The sequence below is a fragment of the Sorex fumeus genome, unplaced genomic scaffold, assembly GCF_029834395.1.
Source record: "Sorex fumeus unplaced genomic scaffold, SorFum_2.1 ptg000072l, whole genome shotgun sequence".
Taxonomy (NCBI): domain Eukaryota; kingdom Metazoa; phylum Chordata; class Mammalia; order Eulipotyphla; family Soricidae; genus Sorex; species Sorex fumeus.
The window spans coordinates 58,972,809-58,998,158 of NW_026606129.1; the positions used below are offsets into that span (position 1 = coordinate 58,972,809).

General features: G+C 51.2%; 1 protein-coding gene across 1 annotated transcript; it reads right to left on the reverse strand.

Moving 5' to 3' along the window:
- Positions 1–210: 210 nt before the first annotated feature.
- Positions 211–22,745, reverse strand: FAM3D (FAM3 metabolism regulating signaling molecule D). Its single transcript, XM_056129704.1, has 8 exons — positions 22,703–22,745; positions 18,691–18,798; positions 11,673–11,790; positions 8,067–8,125; positions 5,206–5,256; positions 3,454–3,538; positions 2,397–2,523; positions 211–300 (listed from the first exon to the last, which is right to left on the reverse strand). The coding sequence occupies exons 1-8, from the start codon at positions 22,743–22,745 to the stop codon at positions 211–213; spliced, it is 681 nt and encodes a 226-aa protein (XP_055985679.1).
- Positions 22,746–25,350: the final 2,605 nt, after the last annotated feature.

Consider the following 25,350-nt stretch of genomic DNA (forward strand, 5'->3'; position numbering starts at 1 on the left):
TCTGCCCTCCGCTTCTGGGGGAACTTCCTTCTGGAGAGGGGCTTGGTTCCCGAGAGGGCAGTGGGTGGCGGCCGGGGGGGTTCAGCACGGCCCATTCTGCTGCCCTTCTCTCTTCTCTTGCTCCGGCTGTGGCCAGCTGGGAGCTCCGGCTTCGCTCCTCTGTCAGGCATGAGCTTGGCAGGACCCGGCCCAGGCAGAGCCTTCAGCGCCTTAGACCAACTTCGGGGACACACAACCCTCTAGTTCCACCAGCTCAGGCCAGTCTGAGTATTTGTTTTCTTTTGGGTTGTTCTTCAAGTACTAGGGAGAAAAGAGAAAGAAACGCTGGTCACAGGAGGAAGGACTGATGAGGAGTCACACCTGCATCACGTGGGGCATCCGAACTTCATGTCTTCACCGCGGCCGTAGCCTGGTCCCTTAGGAAATGAGTTGGTGTGGGATATTGCCAGCCCATTTCACAGAACGGGAAACTGAGGCTCCGAGGGGATGCAAGTTGCCCGAGATTTCAGATGGGAGCAAGGCCTAGTCATGGCCTATTTTGCCATGTGTGCGCATGGTTTGGACAACTAGCCCTCTCCGCAAACTTTAGCAGTCCCTCTAAGATAATGGAAGCAATAGCAATGATAAGAGGAAAAATCCTAGCAATCACTATTATTGTTTTTTTAGTGCTAAGTACTTTACCTAAAATCTCTTTTTTGGGAGGTGGGGTAGGACGAGGCCAGATTTGGGTTAGACCTAGCAGCGCTCAGAGCTTACTCCTGGCTCTGTGTCAGGGATCACTCTTGGCACTGCTTGGGGACCACACATGGGGTGGGAATGAACGAGGCAAGTGGCTTGACTCCGGTGTTATCTCTCGGGCCTGCCCAGCAATTCTTGAGCTTTGCTCGTGTCTGTATTTAACCTTCACATTAAGCCCTAAGAAGTAGATACTCGTCATGGGATTTCACTGATGGAATAACAGGCACAGAGCGCTCAAGCAACTGCCTGTCACCCCTCAGCAAGTGGTGGAACCGCAGTTCAATATTGTCTAATATTAGTAACAAGTACTCACAGAAAATACACTCAGGTAAAGATGGATGGAAGGGCCCAGGCTCAGGGGTAAATGGCAAAACCAACTGTTGGAATAACTGGATCACACATAGGAAGGAAAAAAAAAAAAAACCCTACACATGTAACTTCTCTACAGCCTGTCCCGGGGCCCAAGGAGAGCCATAGGCCGAGCACAGGCCCTTGCATGCTGGAGGCCTGGGTTCCATTGCCAGCACTCCCTGGCCTTAGCTGGCCCCCTGAGCACTGGCTGGGAGTGACGCCCGCCCCAACCTCCCCCACAGAGCACCAGCTTCTGAGCATGGTAGGATGTCGCCCCCAAACCAAACAGCACCCGTTTCCCTTGTGCGGTTTAATCACCACATCTCGGTGCATTCTGGGTGATGGGCCCCAGTTAGCAGATCTGGAACATCGGGTTAAGTGTGGTGCCGATGTTCCGGGGAGTCTGTGCTTATAGCAGCAGGATGGGGTGGCATCGGGGAGGCGGGCAGAGCCTATGAGAAGCACGCTGGCATCCACACGTCCCGTCCCGGGATACTAGCTCAGCCCTTATCCGGCTGAGGCTGGGTTGATTGGGCTGTCAGGGGGGGATCCGAGGGAGCCCCACCTGGTTGAGCCTGCACAGAGCGGGTGTGGGCTCCCCACTGCTCATCCTCACCTCCAACCTGCTCCTGTCAGGGCTCCCGTCCCTTCAGGACCGAGATGGCCTCCCTCTCCTCTCTGTCCCAACAAAGCCCACCTCGGGGGCATGCCGAGTGCAACGATCTCTCCATTCCTTCTGGCCCATCTGCCTTCTGGGCTTCAGAACGGCACCGAGCTGGGGAGCCTCCCCCACTACCCCAGCCCCACCCGGAGAAGCCAGCTGCCTTGGACAGAGAAGGGCCAACACCTAGTTGGGGGCCTCTGACCCTGCGGCCACTTCCTCCCCTCCCCATCTTCTTCATCTCCCCTCCGAGCACCTCCCAGATGCCTTGTCCTGGGGCATCACTGGGTTGTGAGTGTGGACCCGCCGACGCACTCCAGTGCTCCCTTTTTGTCCCCTTCTTGGAAGAAATTCATCTTCTCCACAGTGAACTTGGAAGGGGCCTCAGGACCCCCAAGGGAGATGGAGACCCCCAAGGGAGAAGGGGCTTGACCATGGTCACAATTGGGGCCACAAGCGTGACCCCCCTCTCCGTACCCCCTTCCCAGTCTCCCCTCCATCCATCCTTCCTGTCACCTCCTTCCTTCCCTTGGTACCTATCCCTGCATTTCCATGGGAACCCCCCCCCCCCAGGGCTCTGGGGGCCTGACTGCTCTGCCTGCTGGGCCCACCCCATGCAGCGGGGGACGGGGAGCCCCGAACCCACCTTCTCGTAGGGGCTTTTGCTCTTGCTATGCCTGGCGCCGATGAACACCCAGCTGTCCCGGAAGGCCAGCTGCTTTGCGTAGTTGCTGCCCAGGTCCGAGAAGAGCTTCCTGATGCTGTCATCCATTCTGTGGAGGCGCCGTGAGCAGGTGAGAGGGACCCCGGGGACCCAGCCCCCTCCCCGCGCGGGTGGCGCTGTGCTGGGGAGGCGCTTGGTGGGTGCAGGTGGGCTGCGGGGTCACTTCCCAGAGGCCGCCGAGGGGGCTGCGGAGGGCAGCTGCCCACGGGGAACTGGAAGTAGCTAAAAGGTTCAGTCTCAACCCTCGACAGAATCATTGTAAAAAAATCTTGCTTTGCAGAAGGGACCTCTTGGCGGTGATCAGGAGGCCCAGGGGACCCCCGGCGATTCTGGCTGTTTACCAGAGGCTCAGTGCTTAGTGCTAGGTCCGGCAGCCGCCAGGCTGGCTGGAGTCACAGTGCCCGGGATTACTGTGCCACGAGTCCTGCCACAGAGGTGCTGTATTGTATCCTGCCCAGCAACATTTTACTGATTGATTTTTGTTTTGGGGTCACACCTGGCAGTGCTCAGGGGTTACTCCTGGCTCTGCTTGCAGGAATTAGTCCCACCGATGCTCGGGGGACCAGGAACTGAACCTGCTTGGGTCCGCCATGTGCAAGACAAGTGCCCTACCTGCTGTACTATCTCTCCCTTCCCACACCCCTCCCCCCATTTAATCTATTTTCCCCATTTTAATCTGTTTCCTTTCTCTCTCTACCCCATGGGTGGAGGGGTCGGACCTACTCCTTTCTTCTCTGCTCATTTCACCCCAAAGGGGTGAGGCTTCTGCATGTCTTTAGAGGCGACCTGGCCTGTCACAGACCCACAGTGTGTGCCACTGACTGTCACTGCGAGGCCTAAGGTCTGCCACATGCAGACCTAAGGACCTCAGTGGACAGAGACAGTTTCAAGCTTCCCATGCCTGAGAGCAAGTCTGTATGGACCCTCCTGCCCCCACCCCACCCCCACCCCCGTCCCCTAGTCCCCGAAAGTCACTTACTTCGTTCCTGGGTCGTCGTAGGAGGCCACCAGCACCAGAGCGTCATCCGGGACTTCTTTAAGGAAGGCCAGCAGGACCTTAGGGTCTGGGGTGAGGGAGAGAGGCAGAGGGGTGGTGGTCACGGAGAGGAGACCCTGCTTTGCTCACTCATTCAGGTTCTGGGGTGGGTTCTGGATGCTGGGGATTGGATATGTCTATTGGTGCTGAGGAGCAGTTGGGGTGTAAGGGGCTGAGCGCTGCTGCCCTGGCCCATGGAAGGCCACTTGCAGGGCTGCAAACGGGCCCCCCCCCCGGGATCCTCTGCCACTGTTGTAGGCTCCTATGGCGGGGGCTGGTGGGCAGAGAGTTGGCATAGTGAGATCAGATCCACCCCAGTTCTGAACGCTGCGTAAGGAGACCTTAGTCCCTATGATGCCTGTACTTTGCCAGGCCTGCGGGCAAGGAAACCCAGCTGGGCCAGCTCCAGCACGGGTAAGTCAGTGCCCCCTCACAGGACCATGTTAAGGTGTACCCATGTGACTAGAGCAGCTCAGGAGCACATGTGTGTGGAGAAGAAAGACCCAGAGAGCTTGTAGCCTCTTGGAGCTGTCCTCTGTGGGCCCCTGGAGGCTTCTGTCCTTGGGCTAACCAGAAAATTCCTGTCCCTTGAAACAACCTTAGTGCCCGAGAACAGATTAAAGAAACTTTGGTACATCTACACAATGGAGTACCATGCAGCTGTTAGGAGAGAGGAAGTCATGAAATTTTCTTACAAGTGGATGATTGTGGAGACTATCATGCTAAGTGAAATGACTCAGAAAGATAGGGACAGACATAGAATTTCTGCACTTATTTGTGGAATATAAAATAACATCATGCGAGACTAACACCCAAGGACAGTAGACACAAAGGCCAGGAATATTGCTCCATGGTTGGTAGCCTGCCTCATGAGCTAGGGGAGAAGGGATCACTAAGTCAATGATGGTTCAAGATATCATTCAGGATGGGAGACGTGTGCGGACAGAAGATAAAGGACCATATGTGATAGCCTCTCAGTATCTATATTGCAAACCATAGGGCCCCAAAGTAGAGAGAGAGTATGGGGTAAGTTGTCTGCCATAGAGGCAGGGGGAGGGCTGGGAAGGTGGGGGATACTGGGGACATTGGTGGTGGAAAATGTGCAGTGTGGAGGGATGGGTGATCGATCATTGTATGACTGAAACTCAAACATGAAAGCTTTGTAACTTTCTCACAGTGACTCAATTAAAAAAAAAAAAGGCCACACCCCCCCCCCCCCCCACACACACAAATCCCAATGACTTTTACCCCATGGAGAAAACCAGACCTCTTGCCCTCATCCATTGCACTCTGACGCACATCTGCCCTGCCTCCACTGGCCAGCACCTCATCGCTTTGCCTGAAGGTCTTTTTGGACCTTCATATCCTGTTTTGCACTCAGGGACCATCAGACAGCTGGCAGGTGCCCAGGAAAGAGGGTTAGGAGCACCCCAGCTCCCCTGTGCCCCTGGAATATCTCCAAGGCATGCATTTGACTCTGGTCCTGCATCCTCAGCAGCCCAGGGCTTGGTAGCTGATGGTCCCCCTCAGCCACTCTGCACTTTAGTTCATTTCAGCCTCTGTGCACTTGACTTTGTCTGTGTCTGGGAGAACCCAGGCAGCAGGACACCCTCAGCCCCCACAGCCCTCCTCTTTCCTGCTGGTCTTCCCTGGAACCAAGAGGAAATAGCACTGTCCACCCCTCAGGGTGCCTACCTCCAGAATACATATCAAAAGACCTGTACCTCAACGCCTTGCCCGTGGTTCCTGAGGAGAAAGAACAGAATGATTATTTCCTGCCAAGCATCGCTCCCTCTGTCATTTTTTGTGGAAAGAGGGTCCTTTTTAGTTTAAGGAATAAGAATAGAACAATGATGGACTAAAGTCAGGTCTTGTGGAAAGAGCTCAGGAGTTAAGTAGACGCTTAGTAACTGCGGGGCTGATGGGAGAGGAACAGACTGGGAAGGATGGTGGTGACTCTGGAATGGAATGGAATAAAGTGGGATCTAACCAATCTGGGTCTTCCTAGTATGAGAACCAATGAAATTTATTTATGTATTGGGTTTTGGGGCCACACTTGGTGCTCAAGGCTGACTCCTACTTTCGCACTCAGGGATCACTCCTGGTGGTGCTTGGGGGACCATATGCAGTGCCATGGATGGAATCTGGGTCAGTCAACATTCCAACAAAGCATCTTAATCCCTGGATTGTTTCTTCAGTGATAAACGGTATATATTTTCAATAGGTGAGCTGTATAAAAAATCATATGTAAAAATAATTTTTAGTAGAATAATTGTAGTGAAAGTTTCCACACCATTGTTATGATTTCCACATAAACAGAAAAAACTATAGTTTGAGTCTTCCACGCTCTTGAAGGCAAAGGTATTTCCAGTGGATCAGATGGTACTCGGTGTCCTGAGTCCAGTAAATGCAAGGAGTTTGTGGACATTACAGATCCTAAAGGGAATCAAGTCTTCTAGAAGATAGTCTCAGTTCCCACGCTCTACCATTAGATGGAGGTGTTGCAGAAGGGATGGAGACGCTACATGTCCTGTTTTCTTCCTCTCCCACCCCAGACTTCGGATTCCTGAAGCAGGTGGGCATAGGGATCTGGGCAGTGGCGGGCCTCTCTCCTGCTGGTGGGTGGGGACAGTACTCACCTTGCAGCCCCCGCTGAGAGCCACTGGTGTCTGAGCACCAGGGGCATTTTGTTTGGATCCCTAATAAATCTTGACCCTATTTATTTATGGCCTTTTTTTTCTGGAAGTGCTGGTGGAAATGTGGTTTGGGCAGTTTTAGGGGCAGCTCCATGCCTCTGATGAACCAACCATCTTCAGCAATGTTTTCAGATGAGCCCTAGGTGTCCCCGAGTGACAGCTGGCCTGCAGTGGGTGCCGTGTGCTTGCCTAGAGACACATCTAGCTGGGGGAGGTCGTTGAGCTGAAGAAGTAAGGCCTGATCTAGGTCATTCTTTGGGCTCATTGCTCACCCTCCCTGAGTCTCCCTCCCCATCTTCCCTGGAGCACAGGTGTACTGAGCAAGGCTTCACTCCAGATCACCCTAAGGCTGAGACGAGCCAGGGACCAGGAAATGGCTTAAACAGTGCTGACCATCAGCGTTATGGACGGTTGTTTTCATCAGTGGCTCTTGTGCAGGGAAGCTCCAGCTCCTTTCAGCCAGGTCAGCCAGGTCAGCCCTTTCCTGCCCTCTCCCCTTCACGGGGTGGGGCTTGAGGGAAGGGAGGAGGGGGGATTGTGAGGAAAAAGAAAGCTCCTTTGTAGTCTCTGGTGTCAAGCCTGCCTCAGCAGAGCGCTCTGAGACCTGCCCCCCACTGGAAGGAGGATACAGGCTTCTCCTCAAGATTGCAGAGGAGAGTGACCCAGCTCAGCCTCCCTGCCTCCCAGCCCAGCTCCTCTCTGGCTCCCAGGAAGTTGGCCACCTTGCCCTCGGGCCCAGTGAGACAGGGCTGTGTGTCAGCTTCAGTCCTTGGCCCTGACCTGGCAGGACGTGCTGGCGAAAGGAAAGGGTTCCTTGAGAAGCGAAGAGCCAGGCTATGATGCTGGCACGGTTGGGGTTCACTTCTTAAGGGGGCTCATGTCCTCTACAAATGGACCTTTTCACACCTGAGCATTCATGATCCACTCCCCCCGCCTTCAGTTTTAACACGGAGAGTGTCTCTGAGTCTCTGAGCTGCAGAGAATGGGGAAATGGTTCTTATTCTTGTTTGAAAGCCAAGGCAATGGGGCCAGCAAGTGGGGGTGGGTTGGTGCGGGGGTGCGGAAGGGTTTGAGCCTCAGTTGATCCTGGTAGGCTACCCTGTCCCACGTGGTGTCCCTGACCCCTCTGCTGATTACTGTGGGGACTCTGGGGCTCTCTCCTGTGCTTCCCTACCTCCTGTGCCCTGGCCCGGGGGATGAGTGTTTCTGGCATGGAAACTGGCCTTCAGGCCCCTCTCAGAGCCTTGTCAAGTCTCCTACTGCCCTCTTCTCCAGGTCTGTCTTCCCAGAAGGACACATAGCCCTTCATCTACCAGCCCTGCTGCTATCCCAGGCCTGCTCTCACCCCTGCCAGCTTCTATGCCGCAACCCCTTGAACCTGTCTCTGCTCCATGCACAGGGCTGCCCTCGCTGGAAGGAGCCTCCTGGCCAACGCTCCTGTTCTCAGGCCTCAGCCTCCTGTAAGTCCCTCTCACCCCAACTCCCAGAGCCCATTACATTATGGCTCTCAGGGAACTGCATGGAGTCCCCTGGGTGCTGTGAAGCGGTGTGTGTTCTTCTGGCTCATAGCTGATTTCCCAGTGCCCTGTTCCAAACCTGGCCCCCAGGGGCTGCTGTCACTATTGACTGACTGACTGAATGAATGAGGCATGCACTGCTTGCCCTAAGTTGTCCTGTGTGTAGGTCTGAGCCAAGACCCGAGGCTGCCGTCACATTTCAGGGTCCTGGGCTGGGATAGAAGCACATGCACGATTCGGGCCTGGCCAGAGCTGCAGGCAGGACCCCTCCTAGCCCTTCCCGAGGAGCACTGGCATCTTGGGGAGCACTGGGGGCAGGGGCTGTTGGGAATTGGCAGCTCACCGTTCACCAGGACAATGTTCAGGCCTCGGCCCACGTTGTTTTGCACAGGACTCATGATCCTGAGGAAGAAAGACAGAACACACGGGTGGGTCCTTGTGTGGAGTGGATGCTGATGGGGATTTGAACTTCCCGAGTTGTCTGGGCCACCCCCTGCCTCCTGCAAGGGCAGCCTGGGCTGGTTTCTTGGACGGGTCTCAGGCACAGTTGGCTCTAGAGTCACTCTGGGAGAGGGAAGGAGGTTTGGCCTGTGAGGGCCCCAGGGGCAGGACCAGTCCACCCTCCCCACCCCCACCCCCCCACCTCCGCCCCAGATGCTGCCTGAGGAGGGCAGGGCCTAGAGAGCTGCTGCCATCCATGCGTCTGGCTCTCCCACCCCCATGGGCAGCCTAGGCCCTGGTCTCCCACAATCCTCAGTCATTCTAGCCTCCCTCCAGCCCTGAGGGCTGGCAGTTCTCAGGGCTCCACCAGTGCTCCTGGCTCTGTGCCTACATGGGTACATCCCAGTGGCTTCAAGCTTGGGTGCTGTGCAGGGAGAATCCAGATAGCAAAGCTGTCTTCTCCAGTGGCCTCTGTCCTTTTTTTTCCTTCCCCCCCCCTTTTTTTTTCAGTAGAGAAAACAGAGTCGAATGGAAGAGGAAAGCAAATCTGGAGCTGAAGTGTCAGGGAGGAGTTCTTGTTTGAACTTCTGGATCCCGCTCATCCTGCAGCCCACTGCAAACCACTAAGCTTCCAGTTTTGCCCAAGTTGGTTGGTGTAGGTTGAAAGGACTAAGATACCGGTTTCTGCCTTTTCTTGTTGGATGAGCTTCTCTTGGGGCCTTTAGTACCTGGGTTGGAGGATGGTGCAGTCTTTTTCAGAACAAGCAGAAGCTCTGACACTTGGCTGTATCTTGACTTTGATGCCTAGACCTTTTCTTTCCTTTTAAATTGTAGTTGAGATAACATAGTTACAGTAAAATTAATGCATGTGCTTTTGGTCATTGTCACTGTCACTGTCTCCCCTTGTTCATCGATTTTCTCGAGCTGGCCCAGTAACATCTCCATTGTGAGACTTTGTTTTTACTGTGTTTGGTATATCGAATACACCATGGGGAGCTTTCCAGGTTTTGCCGTACGGGCGAGATACTCCTGGTAGCTCGCCAGGCTCTCAGAGAGGGGCGGAGGAATCGAACTTGGGTTGGCCATGTTGGCTGTGTGCAAGGCAAACGCCCTACCCGCTGTGCTATCGCTTCAGCCCTTTGGTTGTGCTGTGCTATAGCTCCAGTGCTTTTGGTGTGCCAAGTTATTGCGACTCCCCAATATCTAAGTGCCCAACCCCCTCCTCCACTGTCTAAGCTTATGTCACATCCAGTTGACTTTTTCCCTCCCCACTCAGACCTCCTCCCCCTTTGCCACAGCTCGACTAGAAAAACTCAGTTCTGTAGTTGAGGTCCAAGGGTTTATTATCATCAAAACTGTCAATTCCCTTGCTTTATTTCTTTATATATTACAGAGGAGGGAGATAATCTGGTATTCATTCTTCTTCTTAGGACTTATTTTGCTCAACGTGTTACCCTGTAGCTCCACACACATTTTGACAAAAGGCAGATTTCATCTTTTTTATTTTTAAAAGTTCAGTACTTTTCTACTGTGTGTATATACCAAAGCTTTGTTACCTGCTCATCCAATGTTGAGCATTTGATTTGTTTCTGCATCTTATCTAGAGTACTTAACACTGTGAGGAACCTCTTCCTTCAGTGTGTATCTCTTCAAGCTAAGATTTTTGTATTCTTAGTATAGATGCCAATGAATGCAATTTCTTGGTCATATGGAGGTATGATGTTTAATTTGGGGGTCTCCATGGTTTTTTCCACAGAGGCTGAATCAGAAGACACTCCTGCCAATAGTGAGTGTGGGTTCCTTTCACATCCCATCCCCCACCACACCCTCAAGGCTGGTTGTTTCCTTCCTTTTGGACATGGGCCATTCTCATTTGTATGAGATATCTCATTGTTTTGATTTGTCTTCTCCTGATAATAAGTGATGATGAATACCTTTTCATATTCCTATTGGTCATCCCTATATCTTCTTTAAGAATTTCCTGTCCAGGGGCTGGAGAGATAGCACAGTGGGTAGGGCGTTTGCCTTGCAGGCGGCCGACCTAGGTTCGATTCCCAGCATCCCATATGATCCCCTGAGCACCACCAGGAGTAACTCCTGAGTACAGAGCCAGGAGTAACACCTGTGCATCGCCGGGTGTGAACCAAAAAAGCAAAAAAAAAAAAAAAAAAAAAAAAAAAAAGAATCTCCTGTCCATCTTTGCTCATTCTTTGGATGGGATTACTTTTTGTTGTTATTGTTGAATTTTGCAAGTGCTTTATTTCTCTTGGATGTTAGCTCTTTTATTTTTGGATTATGTTTTATTTTGTTTTGTTTTGGGGTCATATCCAACAGTGCTCAGGGGTGTCTCTTGGCCCTGCACTCAGGAGTCACTCCTGGTGGTAATCAGGTGACCATCTGGGATGCCTGCCGAGGATCGAACCTGGGTTGGCCGCTTGCATGGCAGAGAGCCTACCCTTTGTACTATGGCTCTGGCTCTGCATGTTTATCCAGCTCTTTACCTAGTGTGTGGTGTGCAAATATTCTTCTCCCATTCAGTTTATTTTAACTCAAGTTTATTCTTTTCAGTATAAAAAATTTCAGTTTGATGCAGTCCCATTTTTTTTTTTTGGTTATTGTTTCTGCCAATGGGTTTAAATCAGGACACATCTGAGGTCTATGTCCTCCCTATATCCCGGAGAGTTCTGCCTGGATTTTTTTCCCCCACTATATCTTTTATGGGGTCCAGTCTACTATCAAGGTCTCTAACCATTATGAAAGCCAGAGAGAGTACAGTGGGCAGAGTACTTGATCCCTGGCACTTTGTATGGTCCCCTGATTCCTGGCAACAGTGATCCCTGAGTGCAGGGCCAAGAGTAAGCACATAGCCCCAAAACAAAACAACAAAAAGACCATTATGAACTAACCTTTGTGTGCGGTGTGAGATAGGGGTCCAGTTTCCTCTCTCTCTCTCTCTCTCTCTCTCTCTCTCTCTCTCTCTCTCTCTCTCTTCTTTATGGCACTATTTAGTTTTCCTAGCACCATTTGTTGAAGAGGTTTTCCTTGCTCCACTTCATGCACTTGACTCCTTTGTTATTGACGAACTGTCAGACATCTGAAGGCTTACATCTGAGTTCTCAATTCTAGTTTGTTGTGGACCTTAATCTTGAACACTTCCTGTGGAAACCCAGCAGCCTTGTTGTCAGCAGACCTGCATTCAAATCTTGGCTATCACCATTTAGTACGGTGGCTCTTGTCCTAGCTCAATTTCTTCAGCTTTAGAAAAGGGATAATAACAGCCTTACTTCTGGAGTACTGGGGGATTGAGGCAGTAGAGCATTCACCAAGGACTTCACAGACACAGAAGCTGGCAGGACAGGTCTTTAGAGAGAAAAGGAGATCCACGGAAGGCACTGGCCGGTCTCTGAGACCGGCTTCCGCAGCCCCTGAACTTGCTAAGGAATGGCTGAGTGAATGAATGAATGAATGAAGGACAGAATGGAAACCGAGGGGCCTCCCCAGCACTTACATCTCATTTTCGAAGCAGATGGAGGGGCCCACCACATTGGCAGCCCCGCTTAAGAGTTTGAATGCGAACTTGTTGCCTGGACAGGGCTTGCTGAGGTCACACTTGTATTTCACCACCTCTGGGGAGGAAACAGACCAACCTTGGTGGCTGCCACTGCAGAAGAAGCTCAGGGAATGAGGAAGGGGGTGACCCAGGGTGCAGGCACAGGATCCCTGTTCCCAAGCCTCCTCCCCGAGCATCTCTCTTGGACCATCAAAGACGCATCTTTCTTGGGCCATCTAAGACGGGAGAGGGGTCCCTTCCGGTGCATCCACCCTGCCTCCAACAACCCCACCAAAGGCCAGGCACACAAGCTCTGTGTCTGCACACCCAAAGCACCTTCTGGTTTATGCATCTGGGCTCCAGCCCCACGTGGCCTGGCTCATACAGGGTATTGGGAGGAAGAGGTAGGGGAATCTGGTGCCCTAGCACTGTCACTGTGACGAAGGGATTCTCTTGAGAACCTCCCTCTTGAGCCCCAGCAGCCTTTTGAGCTCCCAGAGGCCCCTCTGACAACCTCTTTGGCGGGAGGGCAAGCACATGGGTGGGGTGCAGCCGCAAGTGTTCAACCACTTGGGTCTTTAACTTCCTCATCTGAGAAATGGAATAATTCCGGTGCCTTCCCTCTGGGTTCTGTGAGGGATAAAGGAGAACAGGCCAAGGTTGTTGCGATTCTCATCCATCCGCCCCTCACACCCTGGGCACTGCTGTGGCTGGACCTCAGGAGACAATAGGAATGGCCAGTCCTGGCTCTCTTGGATAAAGCTTGGACCCCACTGAGAAACCTGTGTTGCCCCTCTCGTTGTGGGGGCTGCTTTAAGGCTCATCTTCTCTCCATGCAGTCCTCACAGCCCAGGAGGCTTCTAATGAGACCCTACCTGGATGGAACCCCCACACAGCCCTGGATCTGCATATCCTGCTCAGGATCTGGGCCAGCTGGGACTATCCCAGTGCACTCAGCCTGACAGGTTTGAATTAGTGTCAATGCATGTTTCCTACCCTTTCCACTGGAAGGCCCTGGGAGACATGATATAGAGTATGTTCACCTGCAGAGTGGGCCTCGGGCAGCCCCAGGTAGGGCCCCTGCATGAGCCCAGCCTGCATGACTGACTCAGAGCAAAACTGCAGCGCCTCATGGAAGCTGGTGCACTGTCTTGCCCTACCCCAGCCCTTGGCAAGCACTTTAGATTCGTTCCTGTGCCCGGAACATTGTATACTCCATGAAGTCTGAGCACATATGGCCCCGGGTGGGGCTTGGAGGCCTCCCATGGACAGGGGCACCGGGTCTCTGAAACCCGGGCAAGCCTGGAGGGAGCTTGTGTGTGAATCAGGAGAACCTGGGGGACACAGCCCCAGGGGAGGTTTGGTGAGTGCTTGTCACCTGTGAGTTAGTCATGGCGCCCTGACTGAGTCGAGTGTCACCCATGCGGGCAGCTGCTAGAATTGGGCCCCCCTTGGAACATGCCTGTCTTGGGCTCATCCTCCAGCCTTCCCTCAATCTCAGCTCATCTGTCGTCAGTGAGATCAGATCTCAAACTGGGATTTCTCCCAGGGGGATGGAGGGAGTGGAGACCCCAGGAAGTGCTATTCAGGAGAGAATGGGCATCAGGCTTTTCTCAGGAGAGTGGAGTGGACTGGGACAGGTAGACCTGACTCTCCTTCCCCACTCCCTCCCCCAGCCCCTGACTTTCAGCAAGGAGCTGGCTGAGGAGGGATCCTCCTCTTCATCTTCTTTTTTTGGGTGGGGGGAGTGTGAGGGGGCATACCTGGCAATGCTCAGGGCTTTCTCCTGGATTTGCATCCAGGGATCATTTCTATTCGGATCAGGGGACCATTGAGAGTTCTAGGGATGAAACCCAAGCCAGTCACTTGTCAGGCAAGTGCTTTACCTGCAGTGCTATCTCTCTGACCACAACGTCCTCTTTTATATGTGGTGAGGCCCCACCTGTGGCCACAGACCCCTAAATTTGGGGAGCCAATTTACTCTTGGGACCAGAGCTTGCCACCAAGGCCAGAGTGATTATTCCAGGCCTCAGGAACAGCCTATGCAGTGTGCCAGCGTCTAATCAACTGCAGCTAAGCCTGCTAAACCCAGTGTCAACAGGTCGGCTTAAGCAGACTTTTCTGGAATCGATTTTCTGACCAACCAGCCTTCACAGTCAGGATGTTGGGGGAACTGGGATGTGCCCAGGGTTCTTAGCCACTGGGAAAAGGACTTTTTGCTCTGGATCTGGGCTCAGAGGGCTGTCCCACTCACTTCCCAGCTGCTCTGGGAACACTGAATGGTTTTGCTCAGAGTATGTTGCTGAGTGCTGGTGTGTTCTTCAGCAATCTGCTCTGTGACTTAGGAAGAATCTCTCCACTTGGCTCTGCTGCCTGTAAAATGAGGGGGGTGGTTTCACAAGGGCTGTGAAGTAGGGTTCCTCTGAAATGTCCACGGAACCACTGTTTGAGGCTTCAAGACTGTGCTTGAGGCTTACTGTGGCTTAGCAGGCAAGCGCGAGATTCATTGGCGATGTCTGCCATGGGAGCAGGCAGGGTGGAAGGCCCCCCCCTGTGTGCTTGGATTTGGGACTCCGTACGGCTGATAATACCGGCAGATTTTTATCTGCATATTTCAGCAGAAGATGCTATCACTTAGTGTCTACTTCAGAGAGGGGGTGGGTCGGAGGTTTGTCTTGATTCTGTAAGCAACCTGTGCTCTGTGGAGTCCCACAGTGCACTGGGGCTGCCATGCCCATCTCAGTTGGATAAGATCCTGTCTGCTCCCCTCCTCATACACCATCAGCTTGTGAACCAAGCTGGGGCAGATGGGGCTGTAGTTACCTTTTCAAAGAGGTGTTGAGTGAGTGGACTCTAATCTAGAGAAGTTGACCCCTGCTCCACTTGAGCTGGATTCTGTGGCTCTGGGCCTCAGTGTCTCCAGCTATAAAATGGGCATACTTCTAGTACCGACACAGGGTTGTGGGGAGGATAGCCCGAGAGGCCTGTAGAGTTATGAATACAGTGTCTGGCCCATAGTAGGCATCAATCATCATCATCATCGTTATTGTCGTCATTATCATAGCTTTCCCTCTTTTCCGCCTTCTCTGCTCTTGGTGGCTGCGGTCCAGGCTGAAACCTTGTTCAGATGCCAACAGTGGTGGGCCACTGCACTCCTCACCTCAAGCTGTCCCTGAGCTTATCCCTCTGGCAGCCCACCCTGGAGCCCAAAGCTCTTCTCCCACCTCCCTTTTGTGGCACATCTCCCTGCAGAGACAATCAGCACCCTTTCCTGCTGGCCTGTGGGGGACCCTGTGGCATCCATGCGGCCCCTAGCACCATGGAGCAGACCTGGGGTCAGAGCAGTAGTGAGAAGCCCAGTCCCCTCCTCAGAGCCTGGGGGGCGGCAGTGTGGGGTAGTTCTGTGACAAGGAAGGCAGGGTGCAGCCTAGATTTTCCTCTGGGGAGGGTCACATCTGACCCTTCCATGCTGGTCTGGCAGGCTGAGAAGGGACCGGCATGGCCCAGGGGCTTCAGAGGGTCCTGACTGGTCATGGGAGGGGACAGTTGGAGGACTCTGGAATACGAGGGCAAGGGGGTGTGCAGGGACTGGGGATACTCACTCATTTCCTTGTGGGATGAAACTGTGGGAGAGATGACAGAATTCAGTTAGAGAGGAAGAACACCCCCATGGCCCCCCAGCCCCCCACAATGGAGCTTGGAGGTTGGGAACTGGGGGTGAGATAAGGGGCCTAACAGTGGCACTCACTGGGTGACCAAGCAGGGTCCCCCACGTGCTGGTGTGGGAATGAACAAAAGCCTTATGACATCTGGGGTCCTCTCTCACTCCCCACCACAACTCCTTTATACACAGACATGCACACAGACACATACATACATGTACATGTGCGCATGAACACAGAGACATACAGACAAACATGTATATACAAACATGCACCACACAGACACACAGATGTGCACATATATGCGTGCACATATATACAGGCACACAAACATACACACAATTAAACAAGCATAGACACATGCATACACATATATCCAAAGGCACACATACAAATGTGCACATATAAACAGATACACAAGCATACACACTCACACAAGCATAGACACATACATACACATATACCCAAAGGCACACATACACATGTGCACATATATATAGATACACAAGCATACACACAAACACAGACATGAATATGTGTACACAGGCACAGGCAGACGTTCAGACCCACGTACAAATGCCACCCAGCTCGCTGACTACCAGCGGGGACCTTTGTTGCTCTCCCCCAGGTGGAGGGGAATGTGTAGGAGGTCACCCCTTGGGGACTCAGCCCTATGCTGTCCCCCCACCCCACCCCCTGCCTCAGTAAAGGGCAGGACCCTGCTAATGTTGTCCACAATGGACTGGGGTGCCTCTTTCCTGATTCCCACTGTCTCCCTGGGTTTGGTGCCCATGGCCACTCCCTTACTCACTTATCTTTCCTTTTTACCACATGTTCCTGAAGTTCTTAGTCACAGTCCCCCCAAGTGACAGTATGTCCCTGTGCACGCTGAAAGGTTGGATGGATTTACCTTTCGGGGAGAACCCTGAACTAGAGCCTGTTGCTTGATCCTTCAGGAGGACCCCTTCCCCGCACTGACTCTTGGCTGAGAAGCCATACAGGACTGCTGGTCACTGCACCCCATTCCTTGAGATGCCTTCCCTGGGAGCCATGTGGAAAGTTGGGTGCTGTCATGCCTGTACCAGGGGAAGGGGCTGTGGAATGAGGCGAAGAAACAGCCTGCAGAGGCGGGCATGCAAGAGACAGACTCTGGGGACTTGGTGGGGGCCCCTAGATCCAGCCACCCCTGAAACCCACTACCCATGTAGGACCCGCCTGTATGTTTCAGGACACCCTATTTCCTTGCCTTTAGTTTGAGTTGGGCCTGTCAGCCCCAAGTGAAAGAATCTAGCCTATTTTGCCAGGTAAACCAGGAATTCATAATCTCCTACCCGTGCCATGATCTCTTTGGAGGCTTGAGAACTTTCTTAAAATGAATTTTTTCCCAGCTCTCTTGAGACACTTGGCACTTCCTACTTCAACTTATTAAATGCATAAAATAAAATAGATTGAATTATAAAGGAAACGATATATCAACATAATTAGAAAAGCATTAAAAATTAATTTGTGTTGCCTTGATGTATGTGCTTCTATAGGAATGCATTAAATAATAAAATGAGTGTAAGTGCAAACAGGTTAGATTCTGAGTGGAACACGGCCCCTGGCCACCAAGCTATCTTCCCATCCTATACATCTGTGTTTGTGTTTCCTGAAAGAATCTTCTCACTTCTTTGGTTCAAATCATAGCAGGCGTCACATGATCCTCATCTTGGGATCCCTGGCACCTACCTCAAAATAGCCTTTTGATAATCTTTGTTGGGGGCATGGATATGACAAATCCCAAAGAGTTGATTTCTGAGAGGGAAATGATTTCTGCGCCTCCTTTCCCACTCTCTGGTCTTGTGGCTTGAGCTAGGGCCCCCTCCTGTAGAGACCCTCTTGGGGCTGCACTGTTGCTCACCAGGGTCCCACTGATCCTTGAACGAAAGATGGGGTGACTGGTTTCTCTCTCCTTTTGTAGACTGGTGAACATGATTCGGCCACTAATTTCGACAATCTCCATCTCTGAGATCTTGGTAGCACTGCACTGTAGCACTGTCCTTCTATCATCGATTTGCTCCAGCGGGCACAGTAACGTTGCACAACAAATTGTGAGACCTGTTGTTACGTTTTTGGCATATTGAATACATCAAAGGTATTGTTACTGTGCCAAACACAGTAACAAGACTCACAATGTTACTGGGCCCGCTCAAGCAAAATCGATGAGATCTTGGCTTTTTTTTTTTTTTTTTTTTTTTTTTTTTGCTTTTTGGGTCACACCCAGCAATGCACAGGGGTTACTCCTGGCTCTTCACTCAGGAATTACTCCTGGCGGTGCTCAAGGGACCATATGGGATACTGGGAATCAAACCCGGGTTGGCCTTGTGCAAGGCAAATGCCCTACCCTCTGTACTATTGCTCCAGCCCCTAGATCTTGGTCTTTAAGAAGGGGAAAAAAATAGGATTATAAATTCCTTCTCTTCTTTCCTTGCATTATTTTGTGTGTGTGTGTTTGTGATTTCAATAACCAAACCTAGGCCCTTACACACTCATGACAAATGCTCCATCACTATAACTTTCGGGTTCCCATTCTTCTTCCTATTCTGACAAATACAAACAGGATTCGAGTAAGTTTTTCGATCTTCCTGAGCTTTTCTTTTCTCAGACCATAGAAAACTGCCCTGTGAATCACCCATGGGACATTTATGTAACGTAAATGAGACTATGCATGTAAAGTAGTTAGTGTCACTTATCCATCAGCACCCCATGCACCCACAATCATCATCTATCCATCCATTCTTCATCCATCCATCCATAACCCATTCATTCATCCATTACCCATCAATCCATCAACTGATCCATTGATTGATCAATCACCTACCCATCTATTATTTACCCATTCATCTATCCATCCATCCTCTATCTATATATCCATCTAACAAACCAACCACCATTCATCTATCATGCATTAACTTTTCTTTCATTTTTTTTTGTTTGTTTGTGGGCCATACTTGGTGGTACTCAAGGACTACTTCTGGCTCTGTGCTCAGGGATTATATGAGGTTCTGGGGACCAGATCTGTGTCAGGTGCATGCAAGGCAAGTGGCCCTACCAGAGGTACTATTGTTCCCAGTTGGGGGAATTTCTGCTTCACTTTCTCTCTGGAGAATTCTTCTCTTGATCTTCATCTCTCCTCACCTCAATAGCTGAGGGATCAAAGACAAGCCCATCCTCTGCCATGTCTGGTTATGTCCTGGGTCCCCCTAGGGGTGGTGGGATGGAGGGAGTGGAGATCCTTGCCCCTTGCTCCATCCACAGGCCCTCTCCCCACTCACCTATCCAGCGAGGCAGGATGATCCTTGTTGTGTTAAACCTGGGATATTTGTGAATGAAGAGCCACAGGGCGCCCAGGGTGATAATGAGAATCAGGAAGCGAATCAGAGCTGCAGAGCAAGGAGAGGAGGTCGTGACTTCCTGGGGCAGGATCAGGTACAGAGCATGAGGGAGACTGTGCCAAACTCTCTGGCCAAGTGAGGCTGGGTTGCCTGGCCCCGTGTGATAGGGTCAGACCCCATTTGTACCCTAAATCATGTGGGGAGACCACCTGGGAAACCACATGATGATCAAGGGGTGAGATCGTGCTACATTAGTACATGCCGACATGCCCCAAAGTGAGACCTGTGAGGGGAGAACGTGGACTTCACGTGGCCCTCTGGAAAAAGTCTCTAGAGGGTAGGCCTGGGACTTGGCACTATGGCCCTGCGTGCTGCCAGGAGGTGGAGGGGACTGTATTTGTGCTGTGGACAGCCTGGAAGGTGAGTCTCAGCTGGGAGCTGGGAATGCCGAGCCCAGAGTATAAGGCAGCTTCCACTGCTGTGCAACCGCAGACAGGAGCTCGACCTTTCTGTGCTGTGTTTCTTACTCACAGAGTGGGCATGTTGTAACTGTCACCAGGGAGCAGGCCCAGGGTGGTTTGGGGGAATGTGTTGCTCCCCCGTATTTTTATCAGCACCCTGTGGAAGTCACCGCAATGAGATATACAATGTTGCCCTCTACAACACACACTGGGCATGTGAGGAGTGGGTGGCCTCCCAGGCCCCCCAGCCCCACTACACACTGGCTGTCTAGATATTTGTGGATGGACCCGATGGGGTCTTACCACTCAGACTCCCTGTCCTTCTCCCCTTCCTCACTCCTTCAGGTGGGCCTGGAGCTTCCAACCCTTTCCCAGCTCTAGCCTCTTCAGAATTGATTCCAAGCTTCCTTCCTCCTTCCCACAACCCCCTCTTGACTTCACTCTTTCCTATTCTGAAGCAATGCAGCCTTTAGCTACATAGAGGTGGACTGGGGTGGAGAAGGTCCCTTGGACCCTGTGGCAGTGGGGTATGTGGCATGGGGTATGTGGGGTCCCTCCTCTTTTGGGGTTCAGCGTGGATTGGGGTAAAGTAAGTAAGTAAAGGCCCTCCCGTTGATCATCGATTTGCTCGAACGGGCCCAGTAACGTCTCCATTGGAGACTTTGTTGTTACTGTGTTTGGCATATCGAATACGTCACAGGGAGCTTGCCAGGCTCGATTGGAGTACTTTGAACCAAACTGGGGTCTGCCACAGCGCCCCTTCCATGTCAGGTGTAGGCTGTTGTGAACAGCATGTGCAATAAGGTCAGTCTCCCTCTTCACGGCCACCCCCTGGGCTGGATGTTGACAGTGCTCAGAGGAGGATACTGAGCTGCTTGGAGAGGTGCTCATTTGGCTGGTAAGGGACTAGATTGGTTACCAACCCAGGGAAGCTCACAGATTCCCAAACTTCCGCTCTTCACTCTCTCATGGGCTATTTGGGACTACAAATGTGGTGCCTCAGTTTATCTGTACTAAGAGGATAGGCGGGGATGGGTAGACTTTAAGATCAGGGCCTCTTCTCTCACCCAGGTCCCATGAATAGTCTAGGTCTCTTTCCTTGTGGCCAATATTTTTTTCCTTGCTTCCCATAAGAATCAGTAGTTTCCAGGATGGACTGGCCATGGCCAGTCCCACTGGTCTCACTAAGTGGGGCATTTGAGCAAGATTTCTCCAGCCCTTCAGCCTAGAGACATGAAGTCACCTTCTCTACTTGAGCAGATCCCCTGCATTGACATTCCCCGGCAATTCTGACCCGACATTTTGAGAACGGGTCAAGTCAAATGACTTTCAAGTACAGCCAGGTTCAGACCTTCTTGTGATCTAGGTCCCTTAGAGAAGCTCTTACCTGAGGCCCTCATCCTGAGCAGGGGAAGAGCAGTTTGGGGTCAGCGTGAGCCTGTGAAGAGAGGAGAATCCAGTTGGGAAGTTGTTTGTGGAATCTGAGAGTTCGCGGAATTGGAGTTTAGGGTTAGCCTTTCAGTTTAGTTCTTCTCTGTCTGCTTTATGAAGCAGAGGGCACTCTCCTTCTTTCCTTTCCTGATTCTACCTTTCTTTCACTTATCCTCCTGGAATTTTATACTCAATTCAACATATCTGTTTTGAGTCCTGAGCCTGAAAAGGAAATTTCACTGGCAGTGGAAATTGTGTAAATTGGATTTAGGGGGCTCTATTCAAATAAAATACATTTGTTTGACCTACCCAACTCTCTGTTCACCCACATGTCCATTCACCCACATGCCCATCCATCCATCCATCCATCCATCCATCCATCCATCCATCCATCCATCCATCCCTCTAGTCAGCCAAGAGACATTGAGCTTGCTAGCCCCAGCAAAAGTACTTGACAGCAGAATGCTCTAGTGAGCTCTGCTGATTAATAGAAATTGAGAGTAACCATCACTCATACATTAGGTGAAATTGTGCTAGACTCTGTCTAATCCTTCATTTTAGGGGTTAGAGACTGTCTAGAACTGCGACTCACCAGCTCACCTGAACTGCGACTCACCAGACTCACCAGCTTTAAAATCAGGACTACTCCTCTAGCAAAGGTCCAAGTCAGAATTTAGAGCTGCTGTCCCACTGCTAGTGCTTTATGTCTCGACGGAGGGTCAGAACCAAAATCTACCCGCTTCTTGAGTTTTGAGGTCTTGGGGAGGAGTAGGGTCCTTGCCAGCCCCATCTCTTCTTTTAGTCACTACTTGGGACTGGGAAATTCTATGCAGTCTAACAGCTACGACCCCTCACCCTGTTCTGAGGTTTCTGGAGACTCACACAGAAGTGGGTGGTAACTATCCCAGGTCTTGGACCCAGCCAGCTGGAAATTCTCACTAACTGCAGAAACTTACTCTATTACTCTTCCTGCCTCCTCCCCACCCCAGAATTTTATTTATCTTTAAGAATCTATCTTAACAGACATGGTCTCCAAAGACCAACTGCCAAGGACCCAGACAGAGAGAGGAGACTGGCCTTAATGCCAGACACAGAGGTCATGGCATTGGGTCACTGCTGATGTTTAACTAACAGCAACTGTGAAAGCAAATTTACATCTCCTAAGGAGAATTCTAAACCTCCTCTCACACACCTTGGCCATAAAGGTGAGAAAAATGAGCTGTCCCCAGGTTCCAATGACTGAGATTTTACAAAACTTTAACTTTCTGAAATTCAGATTTTCACTCTTCTCATTCCAAATATGTGAGCATGTTGGGCTTTTGAATGTTCTTGGGATGTGACTTATGGTCCAGGAGTCAGGCTTCTAGCTAAAACTTAAAGGACATTCTACTGGGAAGGGGTTTCCTGTGTATGGATGACATACACACAGGAGAGTTGCAGATGGGACAGAAAGGATGGATGTCGACAGGTGACAATAGTGCAGACAAACAAGAATATTCACAGAAAGTGCACAGAGTTAAAGCTAGCGACACAGAGACAAGGGCATGGGGACAGGGAGATAGAGGAGAGAGGGGGAGAAAAAAGAGTGAAATGGAGAGAGAAGATGGGGAGAGAGGGAAGGAGATAAAGGATGTGGAGAGAAGAGGAGAGTAAGGGAGGGAGAGAGAGACTAGGAGACAGAGGGAGAGAGACTTAGAGGGGACAAGAAACAGGACTAGCTAGGTAGAAAGAAACCAAGGGAGAAAGAACAAGACAGAAGCAAGGGTGGGACTGGGACAGAGGACAAGAACAGATATAAAGAACAGATGTTCAGTACATACAAGGGAGAAAGACGATGGCATTAAGAAGAAAAGGAGAGGGGCTGGGGAGATAGGTCAAAGGGCTGAAGCATGGTCTTTGCATGCACGAGGCCTGGGTTTGATTCCCAGGACTCCAAGGACCCCTGAGTACCACCAGGAACAACCCCAAGAGCATAGAGTCAGAAGTACCCCCAGCACCACTCTCCTGGCTCACCCACCAAGCAAAGGGGCAGAGGACAGAGGTGGAGAGTGAGTACGTACCTGGGCAAGGTCTTCTTATCATCTCGCTCATGTCAAAGAGCATTTGGCTTCAGGGAGGGGTAGGAAAGGGCAGGATAGCAAGGGCTCTCCCAGCCCGATGCCCCTGAGTTGATCCCCACCTACTCAGTCAGCACCTAAGGGGCGTCCTGTATCCTGAGTCTCCAACCAACTGTTACTCTGGTTGGGGCAGCCAACCCATGAGAGCTTGAGCATGACTGGCCTTCAGCGGGGGAAGGAGGAAGGCAGAGTCCTGGGGCTGGGTGGGAGGGACAGCTCAATTCTTTCCCAGCCACTCACTACCACAAGGAAGAAAGAAACAGTGTGTTCCTGGATCCTGTTGGGGCATGGGCACAGCCTGTTTTTCAGGTTGTGGGGCAAAGTTATTGGAGAAAGGTCTATGTGCTGACCGAACTGGGTCAGACCCAGGCACAATGGTGCAGGGTTGCTTGTGTTCACAAGATATGCATGGCAGGGTGCATAGGTGGGGACATGGGTGGGGAGTGGAGCAGCAGGCATTGCTGAGAACCTCTTCTCTCCTAAGTGACCCTCGGAGCCCAGGGTCCACCCACCCTCTGTCCTTGGGCCTGTTCCTTCTGCTTCCCCAGACCCCTCTGACGGCTGGTTTCCACATGCATACCATGCTTTCTTTTTTTTTTTTTAATTAAAAAATTTATTTTACAGACTTACAAATTTTCGTGATTACGTTTCAATCAAACAATGTTCAAGTACCCATCCCTCCACCAGTGTCCATTTTCCATCACCAATGTTCCCGGTGTCCTTCCCACCACCACGGTTTCTTTTCCCACTACAGGGTAGCCAGCCTTTGTCTCCTGCAGGTCGAAAGCATTCCTTTCTTAGGGAAGTAACAACTTGGATGCTTGCCTATTCCTGGAAGGTTAGGATGATGAAACAACCAGACTGAGATGGAAATGCGAGTTGTGGCTTATGGCCACACAGCTCTATGATTTAATTTAATTCCACAAACTCTGTGCACCTTCATGAAAGACTATGCTCTAGGCACAGGGTTTGTCTGTGGGTGAGACATGCTTTGAAGTGTGGCCGGCTTTTGCATGGCTAGTCCCTTTTCTGAATGCTGTTCCTTAGCTTCTTTGCCTGATCTATGCCTCCTCCTCCTCTTCCTTCTCCTCCTCCTCTAGGTCAGAGATGTCACTTTCTCTGAGATATCTTCTCTGGTCCTCCAAAGGGAAGTTAAATACCTCCATGTACTCCCAAATGGGAGCAACCACCAAAGATCCCCCCACCATCATTGATATCAAAGCATGGTGATTTTCTTGTCCTGGGTGCAGGAGGAAATATGTAATCCATGCAAGACAAACCATGGTTCTTCTCAAAAGAGTTTCTCCTTGATGATGCAAAACAACATTTTAGTAGGTGTGGGGTGACATGAGTTGCTTTCTTAGCCACTCTGCCCTGCCCCTGTAGACCCACCAGAATATGCATGCATAAAGCTGATCAGCGGGGCCTGGGAAGTTGTTGTTGGTCTCCAAAGAACCATCTAGTGGAAGTCTATGATGTCAGGCTGAATGAGACTCTGGGATCAGACAGAACTGGGTTTGTCACTTATTGGGGGCACATTCCCGGCTCTCTTCTTTTGAAAACAAGGTTGATGCTACCTCTCTGACCCGAAAGGGGTGTTGGGCAGGAGGCCACCTGTCTAGAAGGGCTTGGTTGCCTGACTGGCTCCGAGACCTCGCCCCTGTTTGATGGTGAGCGCTGCCCACCTGCATCCTGGAGGCACACCTGTGTGGCTCAGTTCCTATACGGATGTTTGTTCTCTCTGCAGAACCCAAGCGCTACCACAGTTGCTCTCTGTTTGGTTAGTTGTGACATTTCTTAACTGACATATTAAAACAGGGACATTGATCTCTTAACTGACATATTAAAACAGGGACATTGATCTCTTTCAGTTTTCTGCAGCCCTCTGTACTAAGGTGCCATTACACGTGACCTTAATCTTCTCCTGAGCTAAGATGCCAGCTCTTTCCAGGCTGGGGTGGCGAGGAGAGCTTCTGATGGAGGAATAATTAGGTATTGGCCCTTGCATTAGTCTGGTTCATGGTGCTTACTGCTCTCAGGATAAAGGTCCATTACACTTTCTGTTTGCTTGTTTTGTTCAGGGGTTACTCTTGGTTCTGTATTACTCAGGAATTACTCCTGTCCATGCTCAGGGGACCTTATGAGATGCTGGATATTGAACCCAGGTCAGTTGCAAGCAAGGCAAGCGCCCTACCCACTGTACTACTGTTGCGGCCCAAAGGTCAGCATACTTAATGTGACTTGTAAAGCCTTGTAGGATTTGATCTTTGGCGGGCACCTGGCCAACCTCATCACATGCTGCTCCTGAACTGAAGAAGCTGAAGGAGCCTCTCCCTCTTCAGCTTTGCAAAGACTGTGCTCTCTGCACTGCCCCTCTCTCCTTTATCAACTTGGGCAACTTTTGATCTTTAGGTCCTTACTCAAGCAGCCTTTGTTGGAAAGACAGATCTTAGAAACCATTTCCTGGCTTGTCATACAGACCTCGGTCACCCAACCGTCACCTTAAAAGTTAATGGGCCCCCTGCCGTTAAGAAAAAATAAAAACCTGCAATGTGGTTATCAACTCTAGCTCACATGCTACATTTCTGTTC

What these genes read in the sequence shown, in the direction of transcription:
- FAM3D (XM_056129704.1), bottom strand. Translation starts at nt 22,745, where the DNA reads ATGCTCTTTGACATGAGCGAGATGATAAGAAGACCTTGCCCAG. An exon ending in GATAAGAAGACCTTGCCCAG is followed by an intron (nt 18,799 to 22,702) that starts GTACGTACTCAC and finishes CTTGCTCTGCAG; the next exon opens with CTCTGATTCGCTTCCTGATT. An exon ending in ATCTGCTTCGAAAATGAGAT is followed by an intron (nt 8,126 to 11,672) that starts GTAAGTGCTGGG and finishes TTTCTTCCTCAG; the next exon opens with GATCATGAGTCCTGTGCAAA.